The sequence below is a fragment of the Miscanthus floridulus genome, chromosome 7 (genome assembly GCF_019320115.1).
Source record: "Miscanthus floridulus cultivar M001 chromosome 7, ASM1932011v1, whole genome shotgun sequence".
Classification (NCBI taxonomy): Eukaryota; Viridiplantae; Streptophyta; class Magnoliopsida; order Poales; family Poaceae; genus Miscanthus; species Miscanthus floridulus.
The window spans coordinates 1,982,879-2,005,778 of record NC_089586.1 but is presented as its reverse complement, the minus strand read 5'-3'; the positions used below and the strand labels follow the sequence as shown (position 1 = coordinate 2,005,778).

General features: G+C 42.2%; 2 protein-coding genes across 7 annotated transcripts; both read right to left on the bottom strand.

The window, feature by feature from the left end:
- Positions 1–1,151: 1,151 nt before the first annotated feature.
- On the bottom strand, positions 1,152–5,870 carry LOC136462345 (uncharacterized). Of its 6 annotated transcripts, none has more exons than XM_066461451.1 (5): positions 5,110–5,688; positions 4,117–4,251; positions 2,900–3,541; positions 1,938–2,722; positions 1,152–1,716 (listed from the first exon to the last, which is right to left on the bottom strand). In XM_066461451.1, the coding sequence occupies exons 3-5, from the start codon at positions 3,461–3,463 to the stop codon at positions 1,608–1,610; spliced, it is 1,458 nt and encodes a 485-aa protein (XP_066317548.1). In that variant the 5' UTR covers positions 3,464–3,541; positions 4,117–4,251; positions 5,110–5,688; the 3' UTR covers positions 1,152–1,607. The 6 variants fall into 6 exon arrangements, with proteins under 6 accessions (XP_066317548.1, XP_066317549.1, XP_066317544.1 ...); XM_066461452.1 differs by having other exon boundaries at positions 4,117–4,179; XM_066461447.1 differs by lacking the exons at positions 4,117–4,251; positions 5,110–5,688 and adding an exon at positions 5,695–5,870.
- An 8,957-nt stretch (positions 5,871–14,827) lies between these two features.
- LOC136462344 (uncharacterized) lies at positions 14,828–18,594 on the bottom strand. Its single transcript, XM_066461446.1, has 4 exons — positions 18,313–18,594; positions 17,605–17,833; positions 17,427–17,510; positions 14,828–16,134 (listed from the first exon to the last, which is right to left on the bottom strand). Exons 2-4 carry the CDS (start codon positions 17,783–17,785, stop codon positions 15,374–15,376), a joined length of 1,026 nt encoding a protein of 341 aa, XP_066317543.1. The 5' UTR covers positions 17,786–17,833; positions 18,313–18,594; the 3' UTR covers positions 14,828–15,373.
- Positions 18,595–22,900: the final 4,306 nt, after the last annotated feature.

Here is a 22,900-nt window from a genome sequence, read left to right as displayed (position 1 = left end):
ATACTGTGGGAACAAAGTAAAATACACCATGGAGCATCTCATAAATACTATGTGCGAATAACAAAAATCACATTATTTCAGGAGTTCAAGTGAATAGATACAGAACTAAACTAAAAGAAAAAAATAGCATATGTTGTTCATAAAAAAGAAAATTCACCAACTCAAAAAGCTTAAAAATATAGCATGAAATTACGATAATAATAATAATAATAATAATAATAATAATAATAATAATAATAATAATAATAATAATAATAATAATAATAATAATAATAATAATAATAATAGAATAGATAAACTAAAATGGAAAAGAAACTAAATAGAAAGGAAAATAAAATGAATAAATGGAGGAAAATAAAATGAAAACATAACCACTTGACAACGTAACAACATCCACCAGAGATGCCCATCTATCCGCACTAATTTATTTTAGCCTAAGAAGCCCAACGCATTTTTTTTCTTCTAAACCATCCAAAGTTCCAAACCAGAGCTTCTCTTGAGGTGTGCAAAAAAAAAAAGAAGTTTCAAAAAAAGAACGACTTGCATGCTCCGAGCATGTAGCAACTCAGTTTACTAGGCCGCCGAACATACACTAGCAAAGAAATTCCCATAGCAAACAAGCTTGTTGGTTTGGGCCTAGCCGCCGGGGTGGTCGCTGCTCGCAGATCGTCGATAGACAAATATCTGGGCCTTAGCAGCACGGCCCACGTACCTCATGATTTGGGGCCTACTAGCACAGTGTGGTACCAGCCACTGTACGGTACGAGTGGTTGCCTGCAGAGCGCAGACTGGCGTGCAAAAAGCCTACCGTACCGTACGATGCAGCGATTGAGAGGCTCCTGTTCCGTACTCCAAATCTCTTGGGTTCTACGGTTGGTTCGTGACGAGATCCATTGCTGTCAGACGAAATCCCAAGGATGTATGGTACGGCGTACGTCTCGACGGCTGGCAGTGCGTACGAGGAGGGTTCGTACAATCGTACGCCGTACATACATACACAGGGGGCAGTTTGCCGTGGAACGGACGGACGGCTGGGATCAACTTGGGGTTGGGGAGGCGATCCATCAACCATCCGATAAAAAAAAAATCATGCTTGCAAGCTCTTTTTTTTAAAAAAGAATGGCATGCACCAACGACTCGACCAGTGGAACCGATTTTCACAGCATTTAATTTAATTTTATCCACCAAAGAATGTACAAAAACTAATAATCACCTCGATCTACCAAGCTTGATCACTACTAATACTACCTTAATTAATCAATAATTAATGGAAAAACGTGGCAAGCATACTCTCGGAGGAGGGGAAAAAAAGGAGCACCGTCACTAGGCTACAGCTATATATACACCTTCTCACTCGAGCCACTACGAAATCCGGCAAGCTATGGCCGTCAACTGCTCCTGAACCAATAAAAGGAACGAGAGAGCGCCAACGGGGATGTTTGGACGAGTGGTATTTCATTGGAATGTTCAGTCTCTGGCTAGCTCAAACGTTCCAAGGAAATACCATCGGTCCAAATAGGCCCCAAAGGCGTTTTCTTTCTGAACGGCAAGCACAGGAGATGGCTGGATTTCGGAGGAAAATAAGATGCCAGGGCCACCATGATCGATCAGAATTTACAGCAGATAATTCCTTTCCTCCAGACACGATGCCGTCTGCTGCGCCTCCGTTCTGCCTTTGCCATCCTTACGGGGCTGCTGATGCACTCCCTCTGCAACCTGTTCATTGAAAATTTAACAGTTTGATGAAAATGTCCACTATAAATCATACAATACTTCTGTGGTCTATTCCTTGAAACTGCTTAAAAGATAAGAGAAGATCAACTAGTTGTAGGTCCTCAGATGATTGTTTCAGAAACAAATGCAGAAGTAATTACAATCTTATACAGATTGTTTTGATATGACTGAGGTGGATGAGTATGTAGAGTTGTTTGACTTACACTGGAAATGCAAAGGACCGGGTGCTAGTTGTGCTGCTATCTGACCGGAGAGAGATGCTGCCAGAATATGCTATATGACCTGACATCGACAATGGGCCGGACATTATACTGGGACCAGAGAAGTTCGGTTCGTAGGTATTCTCATTGCCGACGCGAGCTGTTGATTTCGAACTACCAGGCATGGTTTGTTCAACCGCAGATCCATCTTGCGCCAGGGTAGAACTCTTACTAGCTGCATCGTCTGTGCCTATTCTGTGCTCCTCATCTATCTGATAATGTTTTCCTTGATTCTTCCCATATGCATCGCTATGATCAGAACTGCTACGGGTTGAAGATGTAGCAACTGCGGTTTCGTCCACTGGACCAGTGATTGCCTTGTTAAAAATACTTTCGCTGTGATCATTGCTCTTTTCAGATGATTGAATGTCTGAACTACTGCTAAGAGTATCCGCCCCTGGTTCAGATGCTTCAACTTCATCTAATCCTGTGGTGCCACCCGTCACATTGTGAATAGAGCAGGTGGAATCTGTGGAGGCAGCATCTGTGATTCCTGGTATAGAGCACTCAGGTACCGATGTATCCTCCAGTGACCTATGATCAACGAAAGGGTTGTACCGATCAATTTTTTGTGGCTCTCGCACATCTAATGCTGTAGCTGTAACATGGTCTCCAGGCGTCGTTGCGGGGCAACCACTGGCATTCTCCTTACTTGACATACCACTACTAACATACTCACTGGTGTTGGCCAAACTAGTCTGAACATTAGGATCGCCATCCTTGGAAGTCTGTACGAACAAAAAAAAAGAAGTTTTGATGAAGTATAAATATGGAAGAATTTACTGCTAAATTTTGAGTCAAGAGGGAAGAACATGTGGATATATATACAGCACAATGATAGTGGTAATGAGACAAGCAATTTGAACAATCCGTAAGTCATATATAATGGTAGACTAGTGGTATACCTGTCCAACTGCTTCTTCATTTAGAGGGCACTTGTGTTTTTCACTGCTCTCGGAGTTTATTATGCCTGAATGTCGGGATTCTTCTGCACTTTCAAGGAGAAGTAACTCTTGCAAACTTATCTTCTTCTCACTAGGATTGCCTGCAACGAAACCAGTATCAATCCGATCTTCAAGATCATACTCTTTGCCAGAAGAGTGCTGTTTCTCGTTGTTACAATGAGGAGCAAAGTCAACAGGTGAAACTACTTCTGGATTTAGTTCGTGTACAGATATTCTAGAATAATCTTTCTTCCCATATCTTATGTCACTATCTGCATCAATCATTTGGCAACTGAAATTTGGGGATGGCCTTCTGTCTAGTGGTTTTTCTTCTGATGTCATCCGATGAAGTAGTGCTCCTTCATCAACACAGACATCCTTGACAAAATTATCGCCATAATTATCAGAATCAATATCATCTGCCAATTTTATCTCCACAACATCCTTGTCATAAGAAACATTCTGAAGTACAATATGTCCACTTTTCTGTACTGTATCTTGTGATGAATTTTTGTCTTCTACCATTTTCTGTGTCAAAAACTCAGTATCATTTTACCATCAAGTTCTATTATCTACTTTCACAAAGCATCAAATGGTGTTGTCCTGCACACAAGTTCATGAGAGGTATTGTCAGCATGGAACTCTTGAATCATCTTTGCACAAATACAACACTAAGACTTTCAGAAGGCGAAAAATAGATGTTGTGAACAAATCTTGCATCAGAACTAACATGTTTTTTTTCTTTTGATTTGACATACAATGAATGCCCAACAAATGATAAATTAGTGATTAAGTATATATTGGCAATCCATACAGAACATAGTGTAAATTCGACTAAATTAAGATATTTCGCAGTTTTGCTTCTATTCAATATGGTTGGCACATCCCTTTAATCAAGTGCAGGGCATTAAAATTTCTTGTCACTCCAACTACATCGGCCTAAATTCATGATGGCCTTGACAGAGACAGTTCCTTCTATGGTTTGAACAAAGAGACCAGTGGCCGTCTTGGTGAAATTAGTATCATGGGGCTAAGTCAAGGCACAAAATCTCATAATCAGAATCGACAGCCTTCCCACTTGACATGAACAAGACGAGCAGCTTTCAGGTTATATAGGTAGCAGAGTCAATTTGGACAGGACAGGCAACACCACAACAGCAACTGAGATCGATAGCAACCTGAATACCTAATGGCACCTTTTGAGACTGGATGTGCATATGACCTTCAGAGTCCACGACTTGCTGAAGTAATGGAGATTTCATTAACTTGAGGGTTCAGACAGAGTCACACATCTAACATTTCTTATAATCCTTCTGAATATGTAAAAAAATGTTAAATCTGAACTTTAATAAAACTAGGTTCTAGGTATTGTATCGTCAACATGAGTTCCTACTGAGAAACCGAGTTATACATATTGTTGATCCAGTGGATCTTTCAACTTACCAATTAAGTTGACTGATCTAGACATAGAATAGTTTGCCCAACAAAGCTAACTAGGTAAGGAGTATTCTACACTAACTAAACATGGCTAACAATAGCAAATCATTCCTGAACTCCATTAAAGCCCCCGACTGGACGAATGTGTTGCGGTTAGTTTCAGTAGCAACTTTTTTTTTTTTTGGTATGCAGGCAGAAGCATTGGGAATAGGTAAAAGATGCAGCTGAAACTAGCTTCAGTCACCTAGCTTCATGATGGAGAACTAGAAGCAGCGAAGGGAAGGGAGTGCTGATGTTTTGGTGTTCACCAGTGAAAAGAAGTGTTTACTGGTGATGGCAGAAATGCTGCACTTTCTTGTAACCGCAAGTCCTTAACACAGCTGTAAGTTGTCCTATTAAGGCTACGAAACCTCACAATCTTTGCATGATCGGTAGAAACTGACACAGCAACAGAAAGCAGATACACGCCAAACTAACTACAGAGTTGGCACCAGAACAGGGAGGCACGCACATCCCATATACACTCCACCCAAAGAGACGTACGATACAGGCATACAGGCACATCAAGATTCAGACTCGTACGCCCCAAAATATTAAAAAAACATTTCTTTCCCCTTCCCTGACTCATGGGTCAACACACTAAACAGCATAATATATAGGATACAGTACAATCCAGACCTAAAACATCGGCGATTTAGTGATCTTGATAACCTAGAACACATCGACAGGAGTACCTCTTGTCGCAGACGTACATGCACTGCATCGGTACGAAAGCTTACGTAGAAGAACCGCAACAAACGCATCAATCATGCACAACTGGCCGGGCGCAGAAATAGGTGCGCGCCAATTCCAGTTTCCACCAAGCGCGGCAGGTGGAGGAACTGGCACAGCCCAAGGAAACTTCAATGCATGCATCAGATTGTGCCTGTCGCTGGCTGGGGCTGGGCAGTGTGTCTCCTCCCCCCACAGTAGTAGCTACAGGCACAGGAAGCTGTGGTACTCGGAGAAATTTCGCGCCAGAAGCTGATCTTATAGCAAATCACAGGGTTTTCTCATGCGAGGAAAAATGAAACCATGACACTCAGATCGGCAGTGGTCTTTCTGTTCTAATCTTGGAGTTGAGAAAGCATGCCAAACAAAAAGGAGCAGGTCGTGGTGAGTCGACAAGATTAGACGAGGGCACAGAAAGGAACAAAGCCCTTTCCGAATCATGAACGCCATACAGAGCCTAGCGCGAAACTCTGGCTGAAATCCAGAACGAAGAAAAGAGGGCCAGGGAAAGAACAGGACAGAACAGAGGAGAAGGATCAAGAACTCACCTGCGTCGGGATAAAACCCAACGGAATTCTCTGCTCCTCCGCCGCTTCCGAAGCCGAAAGAGACGGCGCCGCGAGCGGAGATTGACAGGAGCTCGGCGAGAATGGGATGAGGAGGGGATCAGCCGATCACAGGCCCAACGACCAGGAGAATTCGGAGTTGGGAAAAGAATTCCAAACCCCGGGGGGTGGCCTCTTAAATAAAAGGCGTGAGAGGCAGAGCTGCGCAATAAATTTCGTATGCACCTCTCTCTCTCTCTATTTGTATTTACAATTAGGCCCCTCGAGGTCCATGAAACGGGTCCTCAGCTTGTTCGGGAGGCCGTATCGTATCGTGGATTATTTACTGCTGGCTGGTTTGGTGTGAGAGAAAAACATTGTTCCTGGCTGAAAATTTACGATCGTTTACGAGCAAGCGAACATGCTTATCACCAAACAAACGGGGTCCTTAACACAAGTTGCTAGGACGTTTCACGGTACAGTTTGCTGGATTTCAGGTCTGTTAGCGTTCAGGTGTTGAGATTATGCTGAACTTCAGGGGACCTCTTGATATTATGCATTTGCTCAAAACTTGAGTAGTGAAATTCTAACATTTGGGCCTTCTCCATTTTTTTCAACAAATATGTATTCAATTACAGTGTCCAGAATAAATGCTTTGCTATGTATACTTGCTTGAAAAAGAAACAAGTGTATTGTCTCTTAATTTTCATTTATGTTTATGACTTTATATAGTTTTGGTCAAGAGGCCAATTAAAGATGTGTTTGGCAAAACATTTCAGATTCTCGGTAGAATCGTTGTCAAACGTCACAAAGGGAAATATTTCAGGGAGAATCACTTGAAACCAATTCTCATTTTTTTCTAGTCTAGAGAAACACCAGAAACCGGTTTCTCCTTATTTTAGTTATGGTTTTAAGAATCCAGTGAGCTGGTCAAATAGTTCCACGAAGTAATTCTGATTCATCAGAAAACGTTTATAAAGAAAATCTGGATCCAAAATATTTCTACAAGAATCTAGCACCCTGCCAACACTGGCAGAGCCTAGTGCAGGCCATACTAGGCTCTGACCCTCTTGCTATGAAAGATTAATGAAGGTTTATATACTTATGGCCCCGTTTACTTCGCTGAAAAAATAAGCCGAAACACTGTTCCAGCTGATTTGTTGTGAGAGAAAAACACTGTTCTGACTAAAGAAAATAAGTTAAAAAGTACGAATTATAAGAGAAGCAAATAGAGCCTATATTTGCAAAGTATAAATGCTCGTCTAGAGAGCTACATATTGGACAATTTGGCCCCTTACTGCGAGACAGGCTTTGCCACTGCCTGCCAAACTTGCCCTAGTTATATAACGTTCTAAAGGTAATTCAAATACTATCTTTTTCAAAATAGTCATTCTACAATTATAAAAAATCATGTACTATTTTTTCTCTAAAATACACTTTCATGATGTCATAGCAATTTTAATAAATATCACAAATATATGCAATAGGGGGTGTTCCAAACTTATACTTTGGAGAACATCACCAAACAAAGTGTAGAAGATATGGCCGAGAACAAAATATACTTAGGATCGTTATTGGCCCCGTTTGCTTCGCTGAAAAAACAAGCCGAAACACTTTCCCAGCTGATTCGTTGTGAGAGAAAAACACTGTTCCGGCTGAAAAAACAAGCTGAAAAAGACGGATTATAAGAGAAGCGAACAGGGCCATTAGCTAGTTGGCTAGTCAACCATAGCTAATTTAAACCAATTTTTAACCTCAACTGATAACTAATTATATGTATCAAACAGATCCATCTACGAGCCAAAGAATACATATATGTGTGCACTCATTTGGCAGTATAGCTAGAGGCCAGCACTTCACACCCTGTGGAACTACTCCTATATGGCCAGGGTAGTATTCGAGGGCTCTACATTGGTAAAACTAGTAACTGTACAGAACGTTGAAGGTATGATAAAAATGGTCCTTACATTTTCAATCAATGAACCCATTTGAGTAAATGAAAAATGGTAGCACTAGCAGAAGAATCTGTACCAAAAGCTTAGAAGCAATAACGTCATATGAAGAGGGTGCAGTCGCGAAATGATACAAGAGAAGTCAAAGGAAAGAAGGCATTAAATATGGGGGGTAATAGCAAAAACCAAACCGCTGGAGACGACAGCTCTCCCGCATTTAAGTACTCTAAATTCCAAACCACCTCCACGGACCCAATATTTATTACGCACACAAGAACCAACGAAGCATTTCTGGAAGAAAAAATACGGTAGAAAACAAAGATATTAAGGGTCTGTTCGGCAGGACTGAAAAATACTATTCTGGCTAATTGTTGTGATTCTGTGAGAGGAAAAACAAGCCAGCCGGCTGGCTTTAAGCCAGCCGAACACGCTCTAAGAAGAAAAGGTTTTCTCACAATAGTTTCGAGCAAAAGAAGAGATTTTTGAAATGTAAAGTATCGATGAGTTCAAAATTTATCTTTGAACTCCATCCATATATATCTGCTTTTTAAACCTCATCCATGCATACTTTTTAGGTTGTGTTTGATACAGCTTCCAAAAATCTTTTTATTGGTAAAAATAGAATGCTAACCAAACGGTGGAATCAGAAGCTACTAAAGCAGTTATTTTTATGTATTATAATTGTCACAACACTTCAATTAATGTTTAAAATCAAATAATTTAAAAAGTATTCAATACATCATTTATATTAATTAAAGATCACAATGAAATGCATAGATTATAGTCATCAATAGCAAGGAATGAATATTTGCCTCAATCAATAATAGTGGTGCTAAACATATTCACGACTAACTCAAATAGTCATGAAGGGACCGTGATGACTAAGGGCCACTTTGTAGAGCTTCACTTCTTGATTCTTGAGCTTCACTTTCCGAGAGAGTGATTCTAGTGGGAGAGCAAGGTGGAGAGCAGGCGAGAATTAATTCTGAAGTGATTTCTGAGGCAAATGAATGCGAAGAGCGGGAAGCGATGGAGAGTGGATTTTTTTAGCTCCTAGCTCATAGTGTAAATGGAGAAGTGATTCTTGTTAGCTCTCCACCAGAATTCAGTTGTATTTTTAAGTGTTTGGCAGAGCACCGTGGAAGCTGAGAGTGAAGCTGAGGCTTGGAACGGTGCCAAAGGGGCTTTAAGAGGAGGGTGAATTAGACAACCTAAAAACTATTTCTAAACTAAGGCCTCTATTTTTCTTCTAGTCAAAACATATGTAAGAATTAAACCATCTAAATGTACAACTAAGGTTTAGCTAGGTGTGTTGCTATCTCTACCGCAAAAGAGTATGCAACCTAAGTTCCAAACCTATCAACTAGCCTATCAACTAAACTAGAAAGGTAAAGCATATAACCTAAGTACACAATGTAAATACAGAAGCTTAACTGAGATAGAGATGCAAACTTCTGTCGACGACTCCGCTATTTTTATCGAGGTATTGAGAAGCGCGTAAGCTTTCTCTAGTTCTTATTGGAGCCTCTCGCAAGGATGACCTCGCAAGGGCCAAGCTCCCGTTCGGATAACTTTATGGATAGCCCCCGGATCTTCTTCATGTGTGAGTGGATCTCTGAGATGGCCTCTCTCATACCGCTCCTGCTGTCTTCACTATCAAGCTTCCGGCCAAAACACCACGGATCTTGTTTCCTCCGATACATGGTGATGGTCACACCACAACCGTGTTTGGTATGATCTCGCAAGACCGCAAGTCCCTTCGAGTACAACAATGGTGCGCGCAAGCACCGAGTGATAAGAAGTATGCAAACATCACTAAACACTAGACCTAAACCAAGAGCAAGCGTATTTAGCAGTGGTCTAACTAGCCTAAGCACTTCACAAAGCACCTACACTAATCATCATGTGTTTTACTAAGCTCTATTAATGTGGAGAGCACTAGAGTGAAGCTTCAGCTCCTTGGCATGTTTTCCAACTCCCACACACCACATGTAGCCCCAAAGTTGAAACTAGTCGTTCAAAGTTGCAACAGCTTTATGCACAGGCACCGGACGTGTCTAATGCAGCACATCGGACAGGTCCGGTGCCCTTCCCTCAGCCAGCCGTTGGACTAGCCGTTGCCGACCGTTGGAGTACTATGCCCAGTCCTGTTTTGGTCCAGTGCACAGTTGACAAGTCTTCAGGCACCGAGGGATATTATCCGAATTACCCAAACTAATTTTGGGTAATCAGAATCGCTATCCAATTTGGGATCGAGTACCTCGGGTTCGGATAACTTGGGTACAGGTAATTGGTAGGAGCTGTTTTGCCTAGGCATGGAGTCAAATATTTCGATGCTTTGGGTTATTTTTTGTTGCCAGCGTACCCCTGTTGCTCAATTTTTTTACTCTTTGATTGATGGTGAAAACGTGAGCAGACCGTATTGGATTTGGTCATTCTGGAACGAGACTTTGCAGACGCCGCGAAAAGGTACGCGGAAATTTTATTAAAAAAGGATGAGGACGGGGGAGTAGTTTGTGTAGGTAACGATAGCGCGCAAAATCTAAACGACGTCTCTCTCATCTTTCCTTTTTCTGATTTGATTTGGTTTTTTTCCTGTTCGGAGCGCACGTCAGTAGGAGCGATAATGATCTGGTCAGGGCATCCATTTGTCCGGACGCGCCTCCTGAGCCTGCAGACCAGCTCGGCGTGCTCCCGTTCACGGTCCATCTAAAACTCTTAAGGCTCGTTCGATAGTTACTTACATGCCTACTCTGGGCGCAGCCATCCGAGAACAAAGGGATCCAGGAGCCGCAGCCTGAAGGCATGTTCGACGGCGGCGTTAGCAGCGTCACCCGGGCATTGACCAGCAGCTCCACGAAGAAAGCTCGCGGCGCACAGCATGACGACACCCTTCCCTGCCTCACCCGTGGCGTCTTCTTCTCCAGCTGTCCTGTCTCTCGGTCAGTAGCGCCTGCAGTGTCAACACGACAACGTCTTCTCCTCCCACCATGCTCCTTCCTCCCACAACTACGCGGCGGGCCCTGAGCGCTCTCCGTCGCCATCTCTGTCCCGGGCCCCACTTCCTCTGCGGCGTCGTGGCTCCATCCTCCTTCTCCACCATGACCTAGTGCCGGATCCTACTGTGTAGTGCTCCGCCCACCCACCCGTCTGTCAGGGTTTGCTGAAAGCGTATGTTCCAAATGTATGTTTCAACTATTTCAGATGTTTCAGAGGTATGTTGCAAGTGTTCATATGGATGTTGCAAAAGTAGATCGGGATGTTGCATATGTTGCAATGGTAATACATGTATATTACAAAAGTTGTTCCAAATGTTTCATCTGTTTTTTTCAGATATACGTTGCAATGTATTTATTTGGATGTTGCATATGTTTCACACATATGTTGCAAGTGTGGTATCTGAATGTTGCATATGTTTTTTAATAACTTTTCAATTGTTTCAGATTTTTTTTCAAGTGTTTCAGACGCATGTTTTAAGTGCTTTATGTGTCTTCAGACGTATGTTGCAAATGTTCCATTTGGACGTTTCAAAAGTAGATCGGATGTTCCACATTGTAATGGCATCGGTGGCTAGCGGACAGCGGCCTGCCGCAGGGCTTCGGCTCCTTCCTCGTGCGGCGCACGTCGCCCTCTCCTCTCCTCACCCTCCCCTCCCTCCCCTTCCCTTCGCTCAAGCAGTTTGAGCGTGATGCCCACGGATGTGGTGGCCCGACGAGCGCGCGGGAGGTGGTGGCCCTGGTTAGGTTGACGACGGGCACGATGCTCAAGTGGTGGCCCCGCAGTAAGCTCAGGTTCGTGCCATCCACGCGTACCTCAGGAAATAGAGCGGCCGCAGGTGTTCGTCTGAACGTTCGAGCGCTAGTCCTGCCGTATTTGGAGTCGAGCAAGCCGAAATCCCAAGGCAAGTCGAGGGGAGTGATAATGACGATAGCGTTTGGTATTTTTTTAGTCTACTAGATAGATAGAATAATATATATATATATATATATATATATATATATATATATATATATATATATAGAACTACTATCCTGTAGCTGGCTACAGAATAACTTATTCTGTAGCCACTTTGAGTTATGATAATTACTATGTTAATTTACGAGATTATAGTAACTCCTTACTAAGTGGTTTAATATAACGTTATGGTAAATATCCCCATGTGTTATAGTAACCCAACTATCGTAAATATGTATTGACATTATGGTAAATTAGTATATAAAATTATAGTAAATGGAGGTGGCTACAGAATAACTTATTTTGTAGCCGGCTACTGAATAGCCTCTCCCTATATATATATATATATATATATATATATATATATATAATGTATAGATATAGATAGACTATATATAAAGAAAGAAGATAGAGATTCTCTCTTTCTATATATGGCTTCTCCCCTCTTTTTCTAGTAGTAACACTATGCATGTGTCTCCGGTCCACGTACGCCTTGTGGGCAAGATTATGCCATGGCCATGCTTATTTATGGAATCGTAGAGGCGCAGAGAGCAAAGATGCGAGATAGAATTTGTCCGCTAAAAATGGTGTTGACCAACTTAAATAGAGTGTGCGGTTAGCGGGTTATTAGGTGTACATGTGGTTTGCGATACTGCCAAATCAGACCGGTATAACTTTTTGCTACATATAGGAGTATGACAATAACTAAGGCTCCGTTTGGCAGGGCTTCACTTCACTAGTGAAGCTTTTTTTGTTTTGCTTCAGCTCCACAAACAGTTCCACCGGTGGAGCTGAAGCGGTTTTGGTAAATCGTTTGGCAAAATAGCTTCCCTGTGAGAGCATGTTTTTAGGGGTCTGGAGGAGAAGCCACTTTTTTTTTTTGACTCTATCCCATCCCAAATCACTGTGAGAGCATGTTTTTAGGGGCTTCACAAGTGAAGCTATTTTACTTTACCCCGTTTGGTAGAAAACGGCTCCTGAAGCCGGTGGAGAAGCTCTGCCAAATGGGGCCTAAGTGTACATATGTGTGAAAAAAAAAAACCCTATTCGATCGGGAAATGGCGGTCATCTGTGACGCTTCGATTAACAATCGTCTGAAGTCCTACAACATCGTCAGTTCATCACGTCGATATTGTTATCGTGAGCGGTTTAGTGCTTGCCGCCTAATCCAGCAGCCAGCAGCTTGACACGCATGAACACATAGTGACGTTGTGTCGGACGCCATTGGGCTCCATTTGCTTGGAGGAATTTTGGAGGAATCTGAAAGAATTTGGATGAATCTAGAGAAATTTGTAAAAGGAAAACACTATTGTTGATGAAAAAAGAAGCGGATCAAGCTCGAATTTAAGGGCACACGAACAGGGCCTACAACCTTTGATCCAACCTTCTTCATTGGTAGTCCGCCAATGCAGGCCACACTAACCCTAACCAGCTCGCTGGAGTTGGGATAAAGGACTAGGAACGCTTATCATGTGAGCCAACCAAAGATCGACGGCTCAAACACCTGAACGTGCATTAGCTGTGTATGATAAAGTGAAACAATATGCATTATTTTTTATTAAAAAAAGAACATAGAGAGTGGAAACACAATGTGCATGCAAATTCATGTCAACCGCACTTTGCCCATCGTTTATTTCGTTCCCACCGAACGGATTAGTGGAGTCATTTATGAGACGTCCCTATAGACCGGTCGACTCTAATTAGTATGCATTATATGGTGACTAGAGACAGTATTCCATCATGATTCACGAGTCTCTTTTATCAGCAGGAGTCATGACGACGCATAATCTTATTGTGCACGTTAAGCCGGCGCTTTCGCGGCGGAGCGAGCATCTGGTGGCTCAGAGCCTCTCTTGAGTACGTGCTTGCAGGCAGGGTGAGGTCTTTATCATGCAATGTATGGGCTTCGTCACTGGTCTATCAATGTCAAGCGTGTCAGGACAAAAGGCCTACGAGGGGCTCTTCGACGCTAAGCTGACTGCGTCCAACATCGAACCACTGGACGCTCTCTTCGCGGATGGCGAGAAAGGCTCAGCAGGCAGCAGCGGAGACGCAAAGGCACCTCTTATGTTGCACCACTGTGCTTATATCGGTTGTATACCATTTGTGTAATATCGAAACTTGAATTCGCTTGCTAGGACGGTCCAGCCTTTGTTGTCTTTCTGTCGATCTCCTAGGGCGCTCGATAGAAACGCGTCGTTGATATGGTTAAAATCTTCTACCTTAATTAAAACAATGTGTAAATCTTTGTGTATTCAATGGAAACAATAAAACGTTAGCGCCAGCCTACAAACTTCAAATCCATGCTGAGCAACGACACTTCAAAGGCTCATAAAGTTCTCAAGAATAGGCTGCTCAACTAATTAATCGATTAACTGGGACCATGCTTATATCTTTTCCTCCGTTGTGTTGAGAAGAAAATTAAAACAAAATCATCTTCCTTGTCCTCTGTGACAGAGTCAGAGATCCAGTTGTATATCCACTTCACTTTATCTTGCACTGACAGTGATGGAATCAGGGATAAAGTCAACATAACAAGATCAGCTTCTTTAATAAGCTAGAGCTAGGTTATATGATCTGGCCTGTCTTATTCTACGAGCAGAATATTAAAACTGACCCAGACAAGGCTTACAATGCCCGGATTCAGCTTAATAGCTAGATTTGCATCATGTGGCTGTAGACTTTAGGTTTCCTGGAAAGAAAAATTCCTATTACTTTCTACTGCCATTTGAGTGATTTTTACCTCTATGTACTGTACCTAACACTGCCAAAAGCTGCTCTAAAAGTGTACAGTGTAGGACAAGTGTACAATATATGACAGTGTATTTGAATACATATATATTAGAATATTAGAATAATTCTTTAAATTTTAGTGACTGATAATTTGATGCACCATCTGAAAGATATGTAAGCTTGGCTCAAACCAACCCTTCACTTTCAATAGGGACACAATAGGGGATCACACTACCAAGAATGTATCATGTGACACGTCTATTTGATCAAACTTAAAGTATAAGTACATTGCTCATTCTAGTATTTTCCTGCGTACGATCTCAGATTTGAGTGAGCGAAAGCAAGAGGAGCAAGAGTTTTCGCATGAACTGGCGACTGATGTAGCATAAAGCTAGAACACTGCATGCTACCTATAGCCCCATCACATGCATTGTGTTCTGCAACTGCCCACACCACAATAACTATCAGATGAACAATGAGCAATGTCATACAGCGTGTCATCGACGAAGTTGCTTTTCATTCAGAAGGAATCACAAACAAGAGCAATGCCATAGTTCTTGCAAATCTCATTGTAGAAATGTCATCGACCCAACATTCCAAAGATCACTAAAAGCAGAACTGCCCTGAAAGAGGCAGAGGCACACTACAGATTTTTTTGTCTCCTGAAATCTGAGAACCTGTACAGCAACTTGAGCATGGAGTTCAATTGAGTTACCCTAGGCCTAGCAACTGAGAAAAAAGAAACCCTTTGTAAACTTTGAGCAACGAAGGGCCAGATATTGAAAAAGGAAGAAAGCAAACCAACCTAACATTATGACAGCCAAGAAAGAAACAAATCAACCTAACATTATGCAAAGATCCCCTCTAAAAAGGAAAAGAGAAGAATTCCAAAAAGATCCTAGCATGGTGTTTGGCATGCCTGACGATTGCCAAACGCCAAGAGCTCCTGCAATCCTCACTTAAGCAGGACCCCCTCTGCTGCTCATGGGACATGGCGACATTATGCTTAGATTCAATCTTCTAAAAAGCACCACACATAGATCTTACAAGATGTTTGGCACTTGTGCTGAGAGCTTTTCCTGCAGCTCCCTGATCCTTGAGCACAGTTCCACCTTCTGTTCCTTGTAGCTCTGAAGCACAAAGTCCTTTCCCTCGATGACTTCCTTCAGTTCAACAACCTCTTTCTTGAGCATCTCCACCCTCTCTACCTCTCCCTTCCTCTTCTCAATGCTAACACAATGCAGGTCAGCAACATCAACACTACCATCAGCATAGCCGTTGGAATGCCCATTTGCGGCATCTGACTGCCAATGTCCAGCTTGCAAAGGTTTCTCAAGAGAGAGTGCTTCTGCGACACAATGATCTGCAATAATCTTCCTTAGATGCTGAATCTCTCGTTCGGATTCAAACAGATCACGATTGGCAGCATCCAATTGAGACTGCAGATTGGTGGACTGTGTCACCTGAATGTTAAGAGAGTTCTTAAGATCAGCAATCTGAGTTTGCATCTCCATGATCATCTCATCACGTTTCTTGAGGTGCTGTCTTAGCTTCTGTATGACCTCTCTTTTGCTATAAATGTCAGATCCTGATTCTGAAACACAGGGAGAGCCAGAACTGTTAGAGTACTGAAATGGCCTTCGAGGATCTTCAAGCCGATCAGGTGAGGATATCCACATAACACCGCTGTTCACTTTGCTTGATTCTGGCGTGGGTATCTTGACAAGTGGAAGTGAGGATTCAACTGATTTGGGTACAGGACTTGCAGGTGCTTGCTTGACTTCCACTCCACCATTTGCAAGCCCTGCACATGGTAACAGGAATTAGTAATAACAAGTTTTGGAAAGAACTTTCATGCCACCAACAAAAGAAACAATAATGAACTAGTGTAAAATCCAACCCAAGAACTAAATTTATTAATTCAGTTCAATCAGCATAGTGAAAGCAACAGCCAGAAACAATGAAACTATCAATGTCTCTAAATGCCAAACTCGTATCAAAAGCTGGAAATTTGGTAGAATGACATAATCATTAAGTCAGACTATTACTTTGTGGATATGTACGACTCTCATGCATGCAAACACCGGAGACCTGCAATGCAATTGTCCAACCCCCAAAAAATAGTCCAATCACCCCAAAATAGTAAGCACCCCCCCCCCCCCCCCCACACACACACACTCTCTAGGGCAAGAGAGCAGAGGAGACAGATACGCATACACAGCAACTACATATAAAAGAAGAGAGACAGAAATGTGGGCAGAGATGTATTGGCCTGCTTCGGAGATACAGCCCAGCACACTTCATTACCCTTGCACACATCCCCCTGCCTTGCCCTAACCTCCAGTCCACCCCACCGCAACATGCACATGGTGTACACACGATTCCATGAGGCCGCAACCTCTAGAACCTGGCAACCTGCTGCTGCCAGCAAGGCAGCAGTGAGCCAGCGATGCACGGGCCTGCATGGCCTCCCACATGCCACTCCCATATTCCATTTTTGTTCCTATATCCCTTCTCCCATAGTCAATTCTGCTAGGGCTTATTTCTTTCTCTTTCAGATCTAGTGTTCGTTTGCTTAACTTTTCCAATCCAGAAATGGCAGCAACAAGTAGTGCCATTGCAGCTTCTCAAAGCTCCATCAACATCAGGGCTCCATTGTTAGCTCATGTCATCATTATTATGTTTTTAAAAAATATACTAAAATGTATCTACGTATACATATCCTTGCTACATAGGTTCCCCCTATTGCATTAATGAAAGAAACTACAAAACTCCATCAGATAACTTCAAGGTTAGAGGACAGCGACAATGGGCATTTTGTTTACAAGTTAACACAGAGCCAAACATATAACACAGGTCTAAAAACTTGCATTCTAAAATTGTATTCTAGCACTAAATTAATGTGTGCTGAAAATATTCCAAGCCCTTCAGATTAAAAGGTCCACCAATAAGCAGGAAACAACCAATAGTCCAGGTTAGCCCCCAAACATGCCAGATCTGTATTCTAGCACTAAATTCAGTGCGATATAAACTACAATGTTCACAAATACGTGAGTAACAGGAAACAGAACAGAGCAAAAGTTACAGATAAAGCACCTGACATACAGTAGTAGCAGCCAGTTTGGTCACTGAAACGGTAGAGATCTGAGTGCAGCTCACATGCTTCAGGCCTTCTTTTAGCTGCAATTTTGCACAGTAAGCAACCAGTGTACAAAGAATATGGAGACAAGATCAAGATTGCAACTGCAGATAGGGGCATGAGATGACATAAGACCTTTGGAAGTATTATTTTGCTGCTTCCCATCGAACAACTGCTTTAGTTTGCACCCAATCTTGACTGAAAGCGTGCTAAGCAAAACCCCGCCAGCAACAAGAACCCAGTTTGGCCCTTCTCCTTGGACCTGATTACCTCTCCCAGATTTCTGTAAGCTCCTACTCGTCTTAGTCTTCATCATACCGACAACCAATTTGTTCAGCCGAGTCTACAAAGATGGTACCTTAATCTGCAGAAATGAACCACAACCTCCATATTGGTGAAGGGGGAAAAATAGTTTCACCTAATAACCATAAGGACCTAATAAGATTCTGAAGTGAAGGAAACTAAATAATATGGCATTAATGGATGCGCAGGAAGAATGCAGATTCATCTCGCTGTGGAAGAACCATGAAAGCTAAAAACACGGCAATCTATCAATTTCTCCAACCGTACGTCTAAGAAATGGGAAAGGTTACAGCAACGTTTCATAAACCTTCAAGACAGCCTCCCCTAGGGTCTGCGGATTTAGGTTTCCCATTAAGGCTAATAGTCACTTTGTATCCCATTCAGCCCCATCCAGGCTCATTACCCAATGTCAACAACCATGACAGCAAGTAAAGTATCCACTCTGATAAAGGAATCGACCTAGGTCTTTTCCTTTTTAAGGGAATCGATCGACTAAAGATGCACCCATAACCACCGACACTCGTCTGAAAATTTTCTGACCTGTTGAGTCCCTCCTCCCTCCTCTCGGGAGTGCCATGCCAGGCGGCACAGGGTGATGCCGGATTCAGTTGCACCCGGACGCAGACGATTGGAGGCGGTATTCGGCGAGCCCCCGAATTCAGCGGAGGCGGCTGCGACTAGGGCTGCGGCGCCGTCGCCCGTCGTAGAGCGGCAGCGCGGTCGCGGACTGCTCGGTGCTCTGACGGCGCAGGTGGCGGCGAGGAGAGCAGATGGGAGTGGAAGGAAAGAAGGAGGCGGCGGTGGAGTCGAAGCAGATGCTAGATTTTGTGGAACTTGGGAATCAAACTTTGGCACTATGCAAAAAGAAAATTTCCGTCACATTAAATTTATGATACATGCATCGAGTACTAAATGTTGACGAAATTAAAAACTAATTGCACAGTTTGGTTGTACTTTACGAGATGGACGTTTTGAGCCTAATTAATTAACGATTGGACAATTATTACTAAGTTTAGGCGCAACTAAACGCGGCCTTGATGGTTTCCCAGTTTCCCACTTTGCCCCCTTCTTCTTTGCCTTTTCTTTTTGGATTTTTTTCTTTCCTCCTTTGGCCAATGGGACTACGGAAAAGCACGGTAAACACCATAGCTGGCAGTTGGACGGTTGGTTCATGCGAATTAGGCCTTCCCCACGCTAACTTTTTTTTAAGCCCCAAGTGCGGATCGGATAAAAAAAAAGTAGTACCTTGCACAAGCTACGTATGGTTAGGGAGAGACAAGGTGGTTCATACTAAAATAGAAGAATGAGAGAAAATAAAGGTGAGATATGATGAAAGGAAAAAATTTCTTTACAAACCTCAAACAGTAGTAGTTTGCATTGTATAAATAGTAGTCTTAATATTTTCTAGTCTATATGGATCATTTTATTTGTACTAGAACTATTAAAAGTGTTAGCATGGTGCCCTTAGGGGCTGGGATAAGGAGATAAGAGATGAGATAGGTTTTAATCCATGTTTCGATGGTGGGATAGGGAAATGACACTGCTCCTATTAACCCAATGTTTACAAAATAGTCTAATCAATTATAGTCACCATGGCATCAATAAGCCTAACTAATCCTGACCAATCATAATTGATCATGACTAATTATTGTGTATAACCGATCGCCATGGCACAAGTAAACCTGACTAATCATAATTAGTCAAACAACTTAATAACCTTGATAACCTAGCCCCCGCGGGAGAGGTGGGCTTGAAACGTTGATGAGCTATGACACCAGCGATACTTGTAGAACGACAAGGAGTGGAGTCGATGGAGATCTTCTCCTAGGTACGAATGAGAGTATATCATTTCAACTGTTAGTGTTTAAAATACAAAGAATCCCATCTATTCTATACATGATAGGTGTAGACATTGGTATAAAATCTTATCCACGGGTATAAATACTGGTATAAAATTTTACTTATTATTAGGCAATTCATGGCGGGAGATATTTACTCCACCCATACCTTGGTACAGTGGGATAATTTCATTCTTGTTTTTTTTATGGGATGACTCCAACCGTCCGCCTGTGGGTCCTGACCCGCGCCATCGACAACTCACGCCGCTCACAGCATGCCTCATGCACCTCCCACCCCGCTTACCTCCGCACGATCATGGACGGAAGAGCAACAGCGTGCACAAGGGACCACCACATCCGATCAATTTGTGGGGACAGGGACGTCCCTGAATCTCATTAGTCGACCCTCAACCAAACACAGTCTAAACTTGGATTGAGCCATCACATCCCCAATCATCCCTCAAAAACCAAACACATAATTACTAACCCATTGCCATCCCCAGTGCTTGAGCCTCAAGCGAAGAGACCGCATGTAATGAGCGCCAGACATGTTAAGCTTGATGTACTACATGGTTTATTATTACATGCATCTTTGTTAGGAATATTTTTTTATTGTGACCGGCATATTTGACAAGTTTAAAGGCTCATACAAAAGGTTTAAGAACTGTTGTTCATGTTATACTACATCTTTCGTCCTTTTTAAAGGGGTCTAATTTAGTTTACTCAAATGTGATTCAACTAAAACTCCCAAAATCCCCAATATATGTTCAAAGCAAAGAACCGAGGCCCAACACATGTACAAATCTAGATATAGTTAGCCAAGTTTAATTTGATAAATCAGTGTGCCACAAAATACATGAATAGAAAAACACATAGTATCCCGATATCTTGAGGCAACCAAAATAAAAAGAACACACATGGAAGCTGCAAGTTGGATGGAGCGCACATGCATGAAAGACAAATGATTTTCTTCAAAAGGCTGGGCACCATACTAAAGATTCGTATGCAATAGATAATTCTTGTTTCACCCGTCTCTTTTTTTTGTGTGCACATAGGCGTCTTTTACAACTGACAGCCGTGTATCTGCCCGTGGAGGCAATTGGTAAGATTCGTACGCAATAGATTATTCTTGTTTGACCCGTTTTTTCACAGTGTTAGAGAGGAAAATTTTTTAATAGAATTCTAATTATTCTATAAAATTATCCAACATTGAAAATAACGAGCTATAGCAGCACTACAGCGGCTACACCCTCTCCCTGCTACATTTTTTTCTTTTTTTCCTACGTTATGGCCGCCATTGGCACTATATTAGGTGATAGCGACACTAAACAGCTTAGCAAGCTATTCATTTAGCAGCACTAAATAGATTACACATGTTATGTTAAGTTAAGAACTTAAACAACCGATATTTGATTGTCTAGTTGGTCAGTTGGTGTTTACTTATGTATTAGGCAATTGGACAAGTGCTAATGTTATATACTCTCTCCGTCCTAAAATAACCAACTCCTAGAATCATCCTAAGTCAACCTTCTTAAGTTTGACCAACTTTAGAAAAGGTTAACAACATCTACGACACCAAATAAGTACATAATGAGAAATATATTCCATGATATATTTAGTTATACTAATTTAGTGTCATAAGTATCGGTATTCTTTTATATAAATTTGGTCAAACTTGAAATAATTTCACTTAGGATAATTCTAGAAGTTGATTTAAATTTAGGATTAATGGAGTATATCTTATCTACTATTTATCTCTTATTTGTGTTATGTGAGCAATCATTTACATTTCTGCTAGAATAATGGATGTCATGTCCTATAAATCGCATGTACTTTGCTAAAAGGGTAAATGCCTTAGCGACCGCTATAGCTGTCCTAGCGGCTTGAGCAAGGTACCGCTAATTGCTAAATACCCTTGCCCACATTTTCAACCATGGATGAATTATCTTTATATTTCCTTCATTCAAAGTCAAAGGCATTGTTTAGTTCCTTTCTCTAAAGTTTAGTCCCTATCACATCGAATACTTAGATTGTGACTAATTTGCGAGATAGATTGTACATATTGTATTAAATATAGACTAAAAAATAACTAATTGTACAGATTGTGACTAATTTGCGAGACAGATTTTTTAAGCTTAATTAGCCCATGATTTGACAATGTGGTGCTACAGTAACACATGTGCTAATGATTGATTAATTATGTTTAATAAATTCGTCTCGCACATTACTGAGGACTTGTGTAATTTGTTTTATTATTACTATCCGAACACTCCCACGTGACACTCCTAAACTTTAGCCCCCTAAATTTAAACACCACCTTATATGCCATATATGGCACGGCTCCAAATGGCTTCAACTTCTTGTGACATCCACGAAGAAGTTGGAGCCAACGAAATAAAAAAGATACTATAGTTTCTCTAACTTTTAGTCTATATTTTGAAAATAAAAATAAAAATGACTCATTTGTGTATTGGTTCCAAGACGGAGAGGTGTTGGTGCGGCATGTACTCTATTCATCATGGGGTGTGTTTAGTTCCTTTCAAATTCTCAACTTTGACACTATGTAAAAAGAAGATTCCCCGTCACATCAAACTTGCGGTACATACATGGAGTACTAAATGTTGACGAAATCAAAAACTAATTGCACAGTTTAGTTGTACTTTGCGAGACGAACGTTTTGAGCCTAATTAGTCAATGATTAGACAATTATTACCAAATAAAAACAAAATGCTACTGTAGCTACCGATTCGGGTGAACTAATCATGGCCATGACCGTAGTCTTCCGTTCTGTTGTTACGTACTAGTACGAATAAAACTCCCAGGATCATTTCTGTTTTCTCAAAAGAAAGAAAAAGACAGCAGCAACAGATGATCGGAAGCCATCGTGGCGTGCAATCAAGGCCTCAACTTGCACGTCCTCATTTAACCATAACCACCACGGCCGGCCGGGACCAGGGGTCCACGATGCATTCACTTCACCTGATGCCTTGTCTCCGCTCCGCAGCAGTGGGAGTCGACGAGTAGAAGACAACTCACCGTGCGGGGGCCCCCGCCTCGGCAGCGACCGTCGGGTAGTTTGTTTGTTCTGCTTGGGGCCGTCGGGCCGACGCCGACCGCGACCGGAGGCCTGGCTGCCTCTGCTGTACGAGTAGGAGTACTCTGTCACGTGTGGAGCGGCCGGAGCCCGGAAACGCTAGGAGTGCTCCTGTTTTGGACCATTCCTGTTGCTGAGTGAGTATCGAGGGCTAGTGGCGATCGACCCGGCAATGCAGTTGTCATGTAGGCCGGCT

What these genes read in the sequence shown, in the direction of transcription:
- LOC136462344 (XM_066461446.1), bottom strand. Translation starts at nt 17,785, where the DNA reads ATGATGAAGACTAAGACGAGTAGGAGCTTACAGAAATCTGGGAGAGGT. An exon ending in GCAAAATAATACTTCCAAAG is followed by an intron (nt 17,511 to 17,604) that starts GTCTTATGTCAT and finishes GCAAAATTGCAG; the next exon opens with CTAAAAGAAGGCCTGAAGCA. An exon ending in CTGCTACTACTGTATGTCAG is followed by an intron (nt 16,135 to 17,426) that starts GTGCTTTATCTG and finishes TACCATGTGCAG; the next exon opens with GGCTTGCAAATGGTGGAGTG.
- LOC136462345 (XM_066461447.1), bottom strand. Translation starts at nt 3,463, where the DNA reads ATGGTAGAAGACAAAAATTCATCACAAGATACAGTACAGAAAAGTGGA. An exon ending in ATGAAGAAGCAGTTGGACAG is followed by an intron (nt 2,723 to 2,899) that starts GTATACCACTAG and finishes TTGTTCGTACAG; the next exon opens with ACTTCCAAGGATGGCGATCC. An exon ending in CGGTCCTTTGCATTTCCAGT is followed by an intron (nt 1,717 to 1,937) that starts GTAAGTCAAACA and finishes TTCAATGAACAG; the next exon opens with GTTGCAGAGGGAGTGCATCA.